We start from the raw sequence: 14757 nt of genomic DNA on the forward strand, positions 1-14757 counted from the left end.
GTGAGTAGGTTCACTGTTTGCATGATGGGAATATGATTCCAGGACAGTTACATCCAATGATAGAGGAAGGAATCTGGGCCTAACTTTGGAAAAAGCAGGCCCTTGTAGATCCTTTGACATAATGGCATGAAACCATAAACAAACTATTTTTTCTTCTAATGAAATAATCCTCTCAATTAGTGGTGACGCAAGTAAAAAGGAAATGGTAATTTCTGATACATAAATTGGAATATAGGCTAATCCTACCCAATAAAAAAATGAGTCAATTTCTTCTAGAAAAGTGGTGCTAACTCTTAATTGAGAAATTTTATAATTATAAAGCTGCAGCCTATTTTGAATTAATTATAAATCTCTCCAACCTCGCCGAACAATATCGTTTTCTCTAAGTGCAATTAATTCGACTCCCCCTTTTCGCTAGACTGCTCCCCACGTTGGTATCCATAAACCAACTCTTCCCCCATTTCTCCAAGTCCTGCCCTCCATTAACTCGTTCCCTAAACCCCACCTTATAGATCCCGTCACTGGCCTCTACCTCTTGGCATTTCTTCGACCACCATTTGGGCGACAAACGAACCCCTCCATGTCATAACCTTCGCCGCGGAGCTGAGTCGGATAGCCGCGGGTGATGGATATGAAGCGGATCAGGAGGCAGCAGCACGCTCCGGCGAGCCCACCCGACCCGGAGAACGGTAGGGCTTCTCCAAACGCGCCGGGAAAGAAGCCCGTGCCGGGGATCACCAGGGCGGCGTTGGTTCTCATCGGGTGCTTGATGCTTTTTTACCTCCTCATTGTGGTGTCGAGAGCTCGTCGGATCCCGTACGTGGATCCTCTTTGGCGAAATGGTAAATGCCGCTCACTCTTTTATGTTTTATCTTAAAATCGTATGCTGCTGCTCTCTGCTTTTAAGAGGAACAAGGCATTGTTGTACTTTTTTCTTCTTCTTTATTATGCCCGTTATTCCTTTTTCTGTGCTTTATTAAGTGGTATTAGATCCTCTTCTTGGAGCAGGGGAAATAAGATTTGGAACTAACTTTAGATTTGATCTATTTAAGATATTTTATATATGCTGGCTAATTTAAAATAATAGTTTTTTTTCCTCTTTTTTTAAACAGTTGAATTCAAGCCGCAGCTAGTTGTAGTAGTTGATGATTAAACGTAAAAGAATCAATGTACTTTTTTTTATCAGATGTGGGAACTGTTTGTTCTGATTTGGGTTTCAACATTTGTCTGTGTTTGCTTTGATTAGGAATTTAGCACCAGGTTTGATATTAGGTTGCTAATCGGATGTAAAATCTATCAATTCTTTTCGAGCTTCTCATCTTTGAGCAGTACTCTAGCCAGCTCCGTATTGTTGGAAAAAGAAGTATGATGATGGAATGAATTAGCCTTCATTACCTATGCGGTTTTAATTTCATAAATAAATCTACCAATTATATGTAATCAATATATCTCATAATCTGCCTTCATGTACGTACTGCATTAGACTATTAATTTCTTAAACTCCCACCGTTAGGGTGTTTTATGCAAGCCTACGGTCACATTAGTTTCGCTCTTTTGATTCCCTAGATTGAGTTAAATTCCCTATCGTATCTGCTGCAAATACAAAAAGTGTTGGTTTTATTGCTTCCTCTGTTTACTGTTATTGCAACACTCAGTTAGCTTATTCAAGTATCTTCAAGTTGTACTCTTTTTGTGTTCAGAAGATGGTTCCTCTGCATCTAAATTCCAGAAGGACAAATTTCTTGGTGGTCTGCTGGCTGCTGGATTTGGTGAAGCATCCTGTCTGAGCAGGTATCAATCAGTATTCTATCGTAAAGAAATGGCTTACTTGCCTTCTTCCCATCTGTTGGAAAAGCTAAGGAACCATGAAGCTTTACAAAGAAAATGTGGCCCAAATACTGAGTTTTATAAGAAAGCTGTAGGGCAGTTGAAGTCTGGTCAAGGCATTGAGAATGCAGATTGCAAATATGTGGTATGGATATCATATAGTGGATTGGGTAACAGGATGCTATCAGTTGCTTCAGCATTTCTTTATGCTCTCCTCACAAACAGAGTCTTACTTATTGACAGAGGTGCCGACATGGCTGACCTTTTCTGTGAACCATTTCCTGAGACTTCTTGGCTACTACCTTTGGATTTCCCTGTAGCTGAGTTCAAAAACTTCAACATTACTACTTCTGCAAGCTATGGAAACATGCTAAAAGATAAGGTTATTAGAAACAATGTTGAGCATTCGTTAATGGGGTCATTGCCTGCTTTTACTTATCTCCATCTAAGCCATGATTATGGTGACTATGACAAACTTTTTTTCTGCGAAGATGACCAGCGTGTCCTTGAAAAGATCCCTTGGCTATTTCTGAGATCAGACAACTACTTTGTGCCATCCCTCTTTCTGATCCCAATTTATGAAGAACAACTAAGCCAGCTTTTTCCTGAGAAAGATACTGTTTTCCATCATCTGGGACGTTATCTTTTTCACCCGACGAATGCTGTATGGGGTTTAATTACAAGGTATTATCACTCCTATCTTGCTAAGGCTGACAAGAGTGTTGGCATTCAGGTCAGAGTCTTTGACACTGGAAGCGGTCCATTTGAGCATGTGTTGGATCAGATCCTTTCCTGTTCTCTGAAGGAAAAGTTGCTCCCTGACATCGCTTCGCAAGAACATGTGGTTTCTAGAACAAATATCATATCAAAATCTGTTCTTATGACTTCTTTGAACTCTGGATACTATGAGAAAATCAGGAACATGTACTGGGAGCACCCAACTGCCAATGGTGAGATTATTAGCATCTATCAGCCAAGCTATGAAGGATATCAGCAGACAGAGAAGCAAATGCACAACATGAAAGCATGGGCAGAGATATATCTCTTGAGTTTAACTGATGTGTTGGTCACCAGTGCCTGGTCTACATTCGGGTATGTGGCTCAAGGTCTTGGAGGTCTAAAGCCATGGATTATGTTCAAACCTGAAAACCTGACAGCACCAGACCCACCCTGCCGTCAGGCCATGTCGACTGAGCCTTGTTTTCATGCTCCACCCTTTTACGATTGCAAAGCTAAGAGAGGTGTAGATACCGGGGCACTGGTCCCGCATGTGAGGCATTGTGAAGATATGAGCTGGGGTCTGAAGCTTGTTGATCAGAATAAGTAGTAGTAGATGCAGCGCATCACCTGCTTGCGTTCCATAAGATATAAAATCCTTGTATAATAAAATACGATATTCTATACCTAGATTGTGGTGATTATTTGTTAGGTCCGAGTTCAAATGTTTTAGGCGTGTTTAAGTGACATAAGATATCATGAGAATGTAATGATAGATGAGGTAATCAAAGAAATATTATGGTTTTATCTAAGTTTTTGTAATTATGGTGCTTATTTGCCATTGATTATTTATCGGGACAGCATACGGCAATGCAGTTATTTGTTTTATGATGGAGTTCTACGGAGATTTGAGATTTCTGAATATTCCTACCAGAGTATATGGTCCAAGTACATGACGACGTGCAGTGCAGTCACCTTGGCACTAATATATATATATATCCAAACAACGATTTAATAATATTGTTTGTATAAGAAGAGGGAGAAAAAGGACAATAATTAAGAAGCTAATAATGTTGGACTAAATGTTACAACACGAATTAATGCATGTTAACAACATACTTCGAAACGCGTATTTCTCTGTGGCAACGAAGCACTTATTAGCATGTATAAAAAAGAATACTAGCAAGAGTAAAGTACACTGGAAAGAGTAGTTTCGTTACTTCAAAGACTGAGCCTTCTTTCTGACCAAAAACATGAGTATCCGCGGAAAGAATGATCTTCTCCTCGTCTTTGATTTTGCAGCATTTGCTTTGTATGATGAAGGACTCAAAGTAGGAGTATAAACACCTCCTGGAATGGGGCCTTCTTTACGTGATGTTTCTCTAGCTTCCTCAAATTTGGAATTATCATCCAAGTCTTGAGCAGCATCACTAGCTCTTCGTCGCTCTTCATGTTCAGCTCTCCACTTCCTCAATTCCTGTTCTATAGCCACCTTGCCTTTCTTCGCCTTCTCAGCCTTCTTCTCTGCATCCTTTAATGCTTTCTTCTGCTCAGCGATCTTTCTATTTGTCTCCTCTAATTTCTCTAAGATTTTTGACTCAGATTCCTTTGCTGCTTTTATTTTCTCAATTGCAGCGATCACTCGCTTATTGGCAAGTTCCTCGGTCTTGTGAGCTTTCTTACTGAGTGCATAGTATTCTTCTATAGGAAGTGTTACGCCAGCCGCAGAGCCCTCAGTCTCATTACCTGCAGCATGTTCACTTTCTTCCAATGCTCTGACTGCTGCAAGTGCTAGCTTTTCTGATGCTTTAGCTGCCTCTATCTCCTGCAGCACAGCATTCAGTCTGATGTGCATGGTAGTGGATCCAGCCTTGGCTTGTTCTTCTTCTTCCTTCGCTTTCTTGAGCTCCTCACAGGCCATGTTTGCAGTTGACTTCGCTTGCTCTGTTTCCTGATGTGCTTGCTGTAGTTCCTTTGATAGGTCTGCCGCCTTATCTCTGGCTTCCTTGTCTCTCGTTAAAATTAATATCAACCCGGTATTAATCCTATTCAATTCTGCTTCAAGAGATGAAACTGATATAGATGCTAACCATTCCTTATGCCGCATGGTGGTAAGGGCTGCACTCTCTCTCTCTAGTTCATCTTTTAATGAAGCAGCCACAGCTCTTAAACAGTTCACCTCATCTTTTGCCTTTTCAATATTAACCTTAACTCCCTCAAGCTCCTTTTTAGTCAGAGAGAGTGTCTCTTGAGTGTTCATCTGGGTCCCTTGCTCATCGGTTGGATTTTCTTCCACAATGATGGTTGATTCTTGACTCAACTTCCCTTCACTACAAGTAACTAATTCAGCTTTTAGAATAACCAACAATGCACATGCTGTTTCTAGTTTTGACTCGAGATCACTGGTCAATAAAAGATGCCCATTGAGCTGCTGTAGTTCCTCTTCAGCTTGCTTCAGTTGATTCTCCCAGGTAAGTTTATCTTGCTTCCATGCCAGGGCCACATTAATTCTCTGCTCTTCTGCTTCAAGATGAGCAGCATGTGCAGAATCCAGCACCTCCTTCATTGTGATCAGTTCCAGGGTAAGATCCTCAACAGTCTTCTCAATCTCCTTGGATGCAGCAGTAGACTCTTCAGCTTTTTTTATTGCAATATCTCGTTCCTTCACTAAAGCAACGTAATCCTTTTGTAGAGTTTCTAGCTCCTTCTTTACTAGTATGATATCTGCAATAGCTGTTGCATGCCTTTCTTTGGCAACCTCAAGTTGTGCCTTTGCAGCAACACTTTCATCACTTGCAATCCCTTGTTTCATCTCCTTGACCCTCAGTGCAGCAAGATCCGAGTCCTGCTTAGCCTGAGCCTCTTGTGTCTGCGCTTTCTCCAAGCTTAACTTGAGTTCTTCTAATAATCGCTTGGTGCTATCAAGCTCCTCTACTGCTTGTGCTTTAGCACTTTCTGAAGCTTCTGATCTGTTCCTGAACTGTGGGATCTCGTCTTGCATCCTGTCAAGTTCAAGTTCGATATATTTGCGCCTCTGTATACAATTAAAGGGTGAGCTAAAACATTCTTTCACCTCTGTATGATAAAGGAATAGAAGTGCTATCGGATAGATAAAAATCTTGCGCCAGTTGATTGTTCAGTAATACCCTTACTAATTTCTGAAGAAAGAACGTTAAAGTAGGCGTCTGAGGGACAGCATCTAACAAATCCAGTGATGGACAAATATTCTTTGGCCCATGGATGTATAAGGAAAGGAAGAAAAATAATGCAATTTTCTCTTTGTTAGCCACCATAACGTTGATACCATGTTCAGCTTAATGAAAGAAAGCATAGGGAAAATGAGAAGACCCTAATGGAGGGAAATAACTAGCCACTGCTGAAACCAGATGTTGAAGTTTGTATTATCTCTATTTCTTGAATTATTTTGAACTAAATATTTAGAATTATCAAAGTTCATGATTGATCTGAAAGGAAAAGAAACCCATACTCATTTTAGCACTTGTATAAGAGAAATTGGAAATCCATTTTCAAGTAACAAATACTGCACGAGGAAATAAAAGCAGTGATACTGCAAAATAATGGCAAAATATTTGATATCGGAAGAATTATTACCTCCAAAATCAAGGTCTTCTGAGCTTTCCAATCAACAATACCTCCAAACTTGCTGACAGCCTCCTTAACTGATTCAAAAGGTGCTGCAGTGTCAACAAGGACCCTATTGTCTATAATCTGATCCGAGTATTCAGAAAGTTTTGATGTCCCATTCTGTGCACTTCCAGCTTCCGTTTGACTGTGAACAATCTTGTTAATTAGAACATGCTGAATAGCTTCTCAATTTTGAGATTATTAGAAATAATTTTGCCATTGCATGTACCTATTTTCACATTGGTTTGGTGCTCCTGGGGGACTTCGGACTTTGTCAATAGTTTCAAATTCCTTGGTAGACTCTGATGGAGAAAATTTAAGCACTCTGCTATCATGAACATCTTTTGGACTTGACATATTGGAAGCATTCATTTCATTATTCTGGCGATGAGGATCAAGCATTTCATCCCTTTCCAGTGAGAAATCTCTCAGCATCTTTTGTTCCCTCAATTCAAGAGCAGGTCTTATACTAAAATATCAGTATCTGATGCTATAAACCAAAAGAAACAAACAGTGATCAAGTTAACAATGTTTACTATTAAACCATGCATGATTTGGTCTAACTACAGCCAGTGATGTCAATCAAGGAAGAGAAAAGTTCAGAAGGAAAAAAAGAAAAAGAAAATAGAGAACAAACAAGAGAGAGTTTCATATGAAAGCTCAATCTAATTGCTAAGATCATTCCCACTATTTGGGCACCTTTTTGCCATTCTGTTCTGCTGAAACATCAATCCAACTTATGCAAAGACAACTTCCTAAGAAAGAATAAGCAAGAAAAAATCATGGGAATTTAAACAGGGGGAAAAAGGATCATCTGATAAGAGGATAAATTTATATGGGACAAAAAAATCATCAGGAAAGGAGCATGATGAGATGTACTGCAACTCAAGGCCAAAACAATAAATCAAACAAAGGAACTTAGCAAGCTTGCATGACGCATTCTCAAAACTCTCTACATTGGATCATCCACTTAATCAAGTCGACTAAAAATACTCCAGGTTAATTTTGGAGAAATGGAAGATTAAGCGAAAGTTAAATAGAATATAGACGAGTGCTATAATATTTGTGGATTAAAGAATGATAACAATAACAACAGAAGGGAAATAACGAGCCATCACCAACACCAACAGATCTATCTGCCTATCTTTCTTTATTTTTTTTCATCCATCATATGAATGAATCTACATTATCTTGTGGAAATTCGTAAATTCTTCACAAATCACCGTGAAAAGAAACTGGAATAATTCAATCTCTCCTCAAAAGAACCAATGCTTCCACCCATCAACAAATTGAAACAAATATTTGTAGAGAAGCACTGCTTCCTATCAACCATTGCTCGCATGAGAACATAAGCCATGTTTTATATCTAGAAAATAGAAATAGGTAGCAACGAAAAGCGAAATATATTGTTCGAATGATAATACATATAAAAAGAAATCTTACTTGAATTCTCTTGTTCTCTGTTTCACCACATTCGAGGAAACAAGAAGATGAAAAAAAAAAACGAAAAATATTGGAGGTCGGAGAGAGACAGAGACGCACTAAAAGAGCGGACCCACCGTATCTCCTGACCATTAGATTTTTATCTCCTTTTCTTCTTGTATATTTGGGAACTCCAAATTGGGAGCAGCAGGATAAATGGAATAATGGATAATAGATTTATATGATGTATAAATTAGTTAAAAAAACCAACGGAATTAGATTAGACTTATCCTTTCTGTTTGTTTGTTTTACATTTTAATCCCTTTGTAACGCAAATAATGCCAGGTGTATTTCAGTTCTTTTTAAAGAAATCTCCAGATTTCATTCATCACAAGCCTGATAAGAAGAAAAAATTGACAAGCCCCACAAATTAGCAGCAACAAAAAAAAAAAAAAAAAAAAATTGTATCAAACCCAAAACCCAAAAATGCGTAAATAATAAAGCAATCACAAGCAAGTAACAACACCGAGGCAAAGGGCCTTCAGTGGCTCCATTTGTGACCCAGGCGGATCGAAGCTAAAACTGAAACACGCCACATAATAATCTACACAGAATAGAGGAAAAAAGAAAGAAAAAAAACTAAAAGAGTTGGCGCCTGCTACAATAGTAGCTACGGCGAGTCAATTGGCAGCGACGGGGAGGATGAGAGCGGAGAAGGCAGTGATGGCAGGCCGACGAGACATTCTCGCCGAGAAAGAAGAGCAACTCGGCATTAGAGCTGACACTAACTTCCAACCCATCCAGGAACAAATATTTGGGATCATGAAAGACTTGTGGAGGCTGACGAGCTCGGATACGTGGGTAGAAGCTTCTCGGTCTAGGAGAAAACCCTCACGTCAAATGGAGAAGAAAAAACTATCTAAAAATCCTAGCAGAGCGAGCTAGGGCCGGCGGCGGCTATGCTTTAATTGGTCAGCGAGACGAACCAAGATAAGAAATCCAATCAGAATTTTCTTTAGTGAAGTCCAATTGGAATTGATTAGTCTTTAAATATAACAGGAATAAATACTTGGGCCCCTCTAAAAGAGTATCGATATTGATATTTTTGGGTTAGGCCCACGAAAGAACAATGAAATTCAATTTTAAGTAGAAGAGTGTGGGGTCCAACGTCTTTGTCTTCTAGAACAGAGAGGAATTGCTGAGGAAGGGCCACCTGGCACATCTTACGCTCTTTCTACGGTTTGTCCGCGCGAGAGCCAGTCGTCCACCGCACGACTACAGTCTACACGCCTAGATGTAATAAGTACGATTAACGCCGGTGCTTCGTAAGTCAATAAATTTTTTATATTAAGTTGACCATTTCGGTTACAAAAGAAATCTCCCTAATATCGGAGACCAAAAAATAGAGTATGTAGAGTAGACGGTCATCTAACATTCTCAGGTATATTGACAAATTTAATTAAAACAAATAAGCAATGTGTATAGTAATTAGTTCACTGAAACAACCACTCGTGTATGCTATGCTCATCATCAAATCTTAAAACTATGCTAAGGGAGGGAACCAAAGATGATCATCATCCAGCGCTACCAAATCCTGCAACCCATCCCATAACTCCACCATCTCCTCCCATTGATCCAGTACTCCATCTCCCACCTGCCTCTCTTGCTGCAGTTGCTGCTCTTCTCCGGTCTCTACTTGATAGGGAGGCGAGGGTGTAGCGGATTGGATGAGCTCACCTTCCTGAGCCGGAATTTGATCTGGAAATGGGAAATTGAGCTTGGCACGCGCCCCGCGGAACTCGATGGCGGCGAGATCGTAAGCTCGAGCTGCTTCCTCCGCCGTCTCGAACGTGCCGAGCCACTTGCGCACCGCCCGCCGGGGGTCGCGTATCTCCGCCGCCCACTTCCCCCACGGACGCTGCCGCACTCCCCGGTACTTGTTCTTCTTCCTCTTCCTTTTCCCTTTCCCGCTCTCCGTAATCATCACCGCCGCCCCAGCCGCTGCCGCCGCCGCCTCTGCTTGGCTAATTAGGAAAGCATCGTAGTGGGGAGGCACCACGGGCGCCGCGGTCGTGCAACCGGAGATCACATGGATGAGGGCGGAGACGATGATGGAGTCCTCTTGGTCGCGAGGGAGTAGATTGCATTTGGGTTTTTGGATCTGGGGACTGAGATTCGGATGGTGGCGGTGGAATTCTTGCTTTTGGACCATTTGGGGATTCTTGTTAGTGTTGAGCAATGGAACAGTGCGGAGGAGTAGTAGTAGTAGTGAGCTGACAGCGTGATGGAAGAGCGGAAGGGGAGGAGGGGGACTTTATATATGATGAAATTTGGAAGGACACCCCGCGGAATACAAACGTTTTTGGAACTGGGGATGTCTGACCACGTGCTAGAGAGCACGGAAATGAGAGCTGCTGCTGAGCTGGCTATTGTTTTTGGCGCGGTCCCCAAGTGGGCAATGCGAGACGCTGACCTAAATAAATGGTTTACGTCACGGCGGACCATCTCAGCTGGCCCACGGATAGGAATGTTGTCTTATCGAGAGCGACTCTTAACAGTAAAATGAGAGAGACGAGAGGGGTTCGAGAATGGTCCACAGCCGTGTGTGGATTGTGGAAATGAGAGTTAACACGTAGGATACACTGAAGAGTGAAGAGTGAAGAGTGAAGAGTGAGTAACGTACGACTTACCTGGACCTTTTTCCTAGGTCTAAGTTGATTTTAAGTGCGCCGGAGTGGGTCCCTGAAGCTGAAAGCTAATGAATTCCCTATGTTTAGAATACTTGTCAGAGTGTCGCAGGTATAATATTGAGACAAGTTAACGATAATTTAAATTTGATTATCTATATGTATCTATTATTAATTTTTAGTTTAAATTAATTTTAATTATATATATATATATTATTAAAAAATATTCAAAGAGGTAAAATTTGATTTAACTTTCATCAAGTTAATTATAAAAAAATATCAATACCCTTATTTTGATATATATTACTTTTTTTGTTAAGAGTATATATATCTTTTATTTAATAAATTACTAAGGTAATATAATTATAAAAAAGAATCATTTAAAGGGTATACATTTAAATATGAAATTTTAAACAAGCAAAAGAATTTAGAAATAAGTAATCACTTATTGCACACGACTTAAAGTTTCAGTGTTCTTATTATACTCTTAAATTATATTAACCGTTAGATGTCTCTCCTTAGAAAGATAAATAGATATGAATGGTATTGAACAAGAGCTCATATTTTAAACTTCATTGAAAAGAGGTTAGCTAATAATTTATAATTACCAATTCATCCTCGACAAACTCAAACATATTCTTGGTTGCACTATGTCTACATAAGGTTCCTTTTGATTGTCGGATCAAGAAAAAAAAATTGAATTAAGATAAAATGAGGACTTATTTTAAAATAAAGATATTTTTTATTTTAATTTCTCGTTATTGTTTGGTTTCAAAAAGATAGATAAGTGCCGGAATAAAAAAAAAATTAAGATCAAATGATGTTTGGATGTGATAGATGGAATAAGTGATAAAATAATCAAATTAATCGTATTGCTAATTTTCTAATTTATTGTAAATAGATATTTGTTATTTATTTTTTTAATTATATTTTACAAGTATTATATTATTTTCTCATAGTTATTTTTATAAATTATGGGGAAAACAATAATTTGAATTAATTTATCATTATTTGTACAATATAAAAAAATGTGAGACATCCCATATCAAAAAAATATTAACGAAAATATATTATAATATTACTAAGTATAATGTAGTCATATGAATCTAAATGATAATATATCACCATAAATATTACATAAATAAGTGAAGACAAGTTGGGCATTTATTTTCCTATTTTTAGCATGAATATTTTTAAAAAAAAATAATTGCGTTTATTCCGAAATAACCCACTTATTTCAGTTAACCAAACAGCCCCCAATATACATTTTGGAGGCATAGTATGATAGTAACACAGAGCGTTGCTGTTTTATAAGCATACAAAGCGCGAAAACTGCCACTTGTTACAGACATTTGCACACGCAACAAGATCAGAATGGTCAGAAGAAGAGGACAGATCAGAATTGGTCCACGGGTGGCGTTGTGCGTGAGATGGGAATTAATTAACACGTAGACTACGCCGAAGAGTGACAAAAGCGGAAGGATCGAGTTGGACTTGTTTTTCTTAGTGTAATATACAAGTTGACAATACGTGCGGTTCTAAGGAAAGTCCGTGGGATATTTATGAGTTAGATAAATAGGTGGCATGCGACTTCCTAGTCTTGGGTTTAGAAAGTTAATCCCAGCCCAGCCCAGTATATTGTTTACGTTTTCCACGACCCAAGAAGCTTGACTTTCTCAGTCTAATGTTCGACCAAGGAAGTATCCCAAGGCCCAACAAATATCGCAGTAATAGCCGAATCACAGCCACAAATTTGCCTCGCGTCTCTGGAGTTCCCTCTCCTACTACCATATCCAAATCCCGGAGCTCCTCTGGGAAGATGCAATAGACCAAAATCCCTCCAATTGCCATGATCAATTGCCGTCCTACTCATCTCATCTCACCGTCTAATGCTGCGCTCGCCCCATTTTGGCCGAGCGAATTCGATCCCAAGCCCGCAGCCTTCTCCGGTTCGAGAAGCCCGGCTCGTATCAGATTGTTTCACTCTTCGAAAGATTTAAGCCTCCGCCTCAGAGCCGTCGAGGACGGCCAGTTCAATGGAGCACCAATGGCGTCCACCGCCGCCGATGACGACGACGACGATGATGACGATCTCTGCCCGGTGGATTGCGTGACGGAGTTCAAGACGGAGGAAGAGTTTCAGAAGATTATGGAGAAGGCCAAGGAGACGAAATCACTCGTGGTGGTGGACTTCTACCGCACTTCGTGCGGGAGCTGCAAGTACATAGAGCAAGGGTTCACAAAGCTGTGTAAAGGCTCCGGGGATCAAGAAGCCGGCGTCGTCTTCTTGAAGCATAACGTCAGTCCTGTTCCTTTCCCTTCTTAGTCTAACTTTTAACGAAATAATTAACTTTAGAGAGTTATTGTTGCGATTTAACATCTATATTTGTTTTTTTTAATTAAAAAAAAGGTTATTGATGAATATGATGAGCAGTCAGAGGTTGCAGAACGGCTGCGCATCAAGGTAGTTCTCTTGATACTATTTTAACCTTTGATTGTAAACAAATGCTAGTGATGTACATTGTAGTAACTAGTGACTAGCTTTGATTGTTTATCTTGTGTGTCTAGTATTGGAAGGTTCTTTGTGAACAGTGATGTATATGCTCTGACTAAATTTGTTATCGAAGGTTGTATAGAGCTCTTCTTAGAGAACATATTTGAGTCATCTCCTTTGTAGGATCTTACTATCGTTTCAATGACGTATATTCCTTCTCTTAAAATATAGAATCAAAATTGTAGCTGTTGATGCTTGTTTAGGTGCACTAGATTTTGTTATCTATCACTATTAGCTGGTTCATGTGTTTGGTCATATATTTATGTTGTGTTAAGGTGTGCTGATCTTTGCAGTAGTCCTCTCTATCCACACTATTGTAGTATACATTTGATCAATTGTAATTTAAGAGCCATAAAATGGAAATAAACAGTGGCATTTTCAGAGGGAAGTCCCTGAAAAGGTGCTTCTATATTCTGCAATTTCATAAACAAGACTGTCTTATTTGTTTATTTTACTTGATGATTTGTGATGGAAGATATTATTTACATGAATATAAAGTTTAAAGCCTTCCAAGATTGCTGTGTTGTTTGAAGTTCTACATTGTGTGTTCCTGTTTCAACAGGATACCCTATCGATATAACTATAAAATGAGGTATGACCCTCAAGTATACATCTGCTAAAAAGAAATTTTCAGTGGTTTACTAAACCAAACCAACTGCTTATGATATTTTAACAACTGATATTCTAATACCATTCCTGAGTTCACTTACCATGTCTTTCTTATCATTAGAATATGCATAAGATGATTCTCGAGTAGGATGCCTATAACTCTAACTTCTGTTTAACTTCTCCTTTTACTTTATTTACCCTTTTTTTTTTTTTCTTAACCTTCTTCCTCTCTCTTTTTTATTTCTTTTAACTAAGATTCTCCGTAAAAGTCTATCTAAGTTTCCTCTTTTTATCATTGAATATGCAACTGAAAGTACGGGAATTGTGATTCATGGAACAATGCATATGTTTGATTATATATCTTGTCTTTTCCATTCCTATTTCATATCTTCTTATTTTGACTTATTTTTCCAACACATTCTGTCTCTATAGACCTTATGCCTTGCTTTTTCTACTTGACCACATGTGAGCAAATTTTATTTCTATATATAAATAGACATCAATTTATATACATACACCTCTTAATTTTTTTGAACTTATGTTCAGAAATATAGATGGATATCAATTTATATACATACACCTCTTATGTTTATGAACTTATGTTCAGAACTACCTGGACCTGAAATGGCAAGACATACTTCTGATTTAAAATTCTAAAAGTTCTTTTACTTTTGGCGTCCAATTAACATCGGAGTTACTAATGTAAATGCAAGTCTGCTGCCATCTTATATTGTTAGATGAAATGTTTAATTCATTTTATGCAGGTAGTACCATTATTTCACTTCTATAAAGATGGGGTACTGTTGGAAGCATTTCCTACTAGAGACAAGGAGAAAATTGTTGCTGCCATTAGTAAATATACGTCTCCCAAGTAAATCTTGAAGTTACACAGTGTTACCTACTTTGGCAATTGTACACTGATTCAGAACCTGTAAATGTGGAAAATGTACCTCATTTTTCTAGTACATATTGTGTTATTGAAAATTCTTTGTGATCTATTCAACTGATGATACTCTTCTCTTTGTTTGGAGGAGTGAGCTCATTCTTGTGGTAGAAGTAGAACTAACAAGGAACTCTTGAAGCAGATCTGGACAGAGCTAAACTTCAAGAAATAATAAGTGAACAACGGTTACTTCGTGGGTTCTTGAGATGTCAACTCTTGAATGCCATATGAAGGTACTCCTTAATGTAAAACAGATCCTTTGTTCCTACATTCTACTAGACTGTAAAAAAGGCTCATATTTGACAGCCCATGAGTGGGTTTTCTAGTTTGAAATACTAATCAAGCAGAGCTAA

The 14757-nt window shown here is 38.8% G+C and overlaps 4 protein-coding genes across 6 annotated transcripts; 2 read left to right on the forward strand and 2 right to left on the reverse strand.

Annotated features, from left to right (window-relative positions):
* The first annotated feature begins 315 nt into the window (after positions 1-315).
* LOC140790842 (galactoside 2-alpha-L-fucosyltransferase-like) lies at positions 316-3356 on the forward strand. 2 transcript variants are annotated; one of them, XM_073141136.1, is made up of 2 exons: positions 316-842; positions 1701-3356. In XM_073141136.1, the coding sequence occupies exons 1-2, from the start codon at positions 626-628 to the stop codon at positions 3152-3154; spliced, it is 1671 nt and encodes a 556-aa protein (XP_072997237.1). In that variant the 5' UTR covers positions 316-625; the 3' UTR covers positions 3155-3356. The 2 variants fall into 2 exon arrangements, with proteins under 2 accessions (XP_072997237.1, XP_072997245.1); XM_073141144.1 differs by having other exon boundaries at positions 376-842; positions 1704-3356.
* Positions 3357-3581: 225 nt separating this feature from the next.
* Positions 3582-8543, reverse strand: LOC140790864 (protein WEAK CHLOROPLAST MOVEMENT UNDER BLUE LIGHT 1-like). Its single transcript, XM_073141165.1, has 3 exons — positions 6419-8543; positions 6157-6334; positions 3582-5578 (listed from the first exon to the last, which is right to left on the reverse strand). Exons 1-3 carry the CDS (start codon positions 6622-6624, stop codon positions 3761-3763), a joined length of 2202 nt encoding a protein of 733 aa, XP_072997266.1. The 5' UTR covers positions 6625-8543; the 3' UTR covers positions 3582-3760.
* A 390-nt stretch (positions 8544-8933) lies between these two features.
* On the reverse strand, positions 8934-9986 carry LOC140793189 (uncharacterized). Its single transcript, XM_073144543.1, has one exon. It carries the CDS (start codon positions 9821-9823, stop codon positions 9155-9157), a length of 669 nt encoding a protein of 222 aa, XP_073000644.1. The 5' UTR covers positions 9824-9986; the 3' UTR covers positions 8934-9154.
* A 1962-nt stretch (positions 9987-11948) lies between these two features.
* LOC140782041 (thioredoxin-like 4, chloroplastic) lies at positions 11949-14503 on the forward strand. Of its 2 annotated transcripts, XM_073128386.1 has the most exons (3): positions 11959-12597; positions 12709-12762; positions 14226-14503. In XM_073128386.1, exons 1-3 carry the CDS (start codon positions 12148-12150, stop codon positions 14334-14336), a joined length of 615 nt encoding a protein of 204 aa, XP_072984487.1. In that variant the 5' UTR covers positions 11959-12147; the 3' UTR covers positions 14337-14503. The 2 variants fall into 2 exon arrangements, with proteins under 2 accessions (XP_072984496.1, XP_072984487.1); XM_073128395.1 differs by lacking the exon at positions 12709-12762 and having other exon boundaries at positions 11949-12597.
* Positions 14504-14757: the final 254 nt, after the last annotated feature.

Source organism: Typha latifolia, chromosome 1 (genome assembly GCF_019914945.1).
Source record: "Typha latifolia isolate L0001 chromosome 1, TyphaL0001v2, whole genome shotgun sequence".
Lineage (NCBI taxonomy): Eukaryota > Viridiplantae > Streptophyta > Magnoliopsida > Poales > Typhaceae > Typha > Typha latifolia.

Coding starts and splice junctions, on each gene's coding strand:
- LOC140782041 (XM_073128386.1), top strand. CDS start 12,148: ATGATCAATTGCCGTCCTACTCATCTCATCTCACCGTCTAATGCTGCG. Junction 12,598..12,708: donor TCGTCTTCTTGAAGCATAAC/GTCAGTCCTGTT, acceptor ATTAAAAAAAAG/GTTATTGATGAATATGATGA. Junction 12,763..14,225: donor CAGAACGGCTGCGCATCAAG/GTAGTTCTCTTG, acceptor CATTTTATGCAG/GTAGTACCATTATTTCACTT.
- LOC140790842 (XM_073141136.1), top strand. CDS start 626: ATGGATATGAAGCGGATCAGGAGGCAGCAGCACGCTCCGGCGAGCCCA. Junction 843..1,700: donor GGATCCTCTTTGGCGAAATG/GTAAATGCCGCT, acceptor TTTTGTGTTCAG/AAGATGGTTCCTCTGCATCT.
- LOC140793189 (XM_073144543.1), bottom strand. CDS start 9,823: ATGGTCCAAAAGCAAGAATTCCACCGCCACCATCCGAATCTCAGTCCC.
- LOC140790864 (XM_073141165.1), bottom strand. CDS start 6,624: ATGCTGAGAGATTTCTCACTGGAAAGGGATGAAATGCTTGATCCTCAT. Junction 6,335..6,418: donor CCAAACCAATGTGAAAATAG/GTACATGCAATG, acceptor GATTGTTCACAG/TCAAACGGAAGCTGGAAGTG. Junction 5,579..6,156: donor AGAAGACCTTGATTTTGGAG/GTAATAATTCTT, acceptor AATTGTATACAG/AGGCGCAAATATATCGAACT.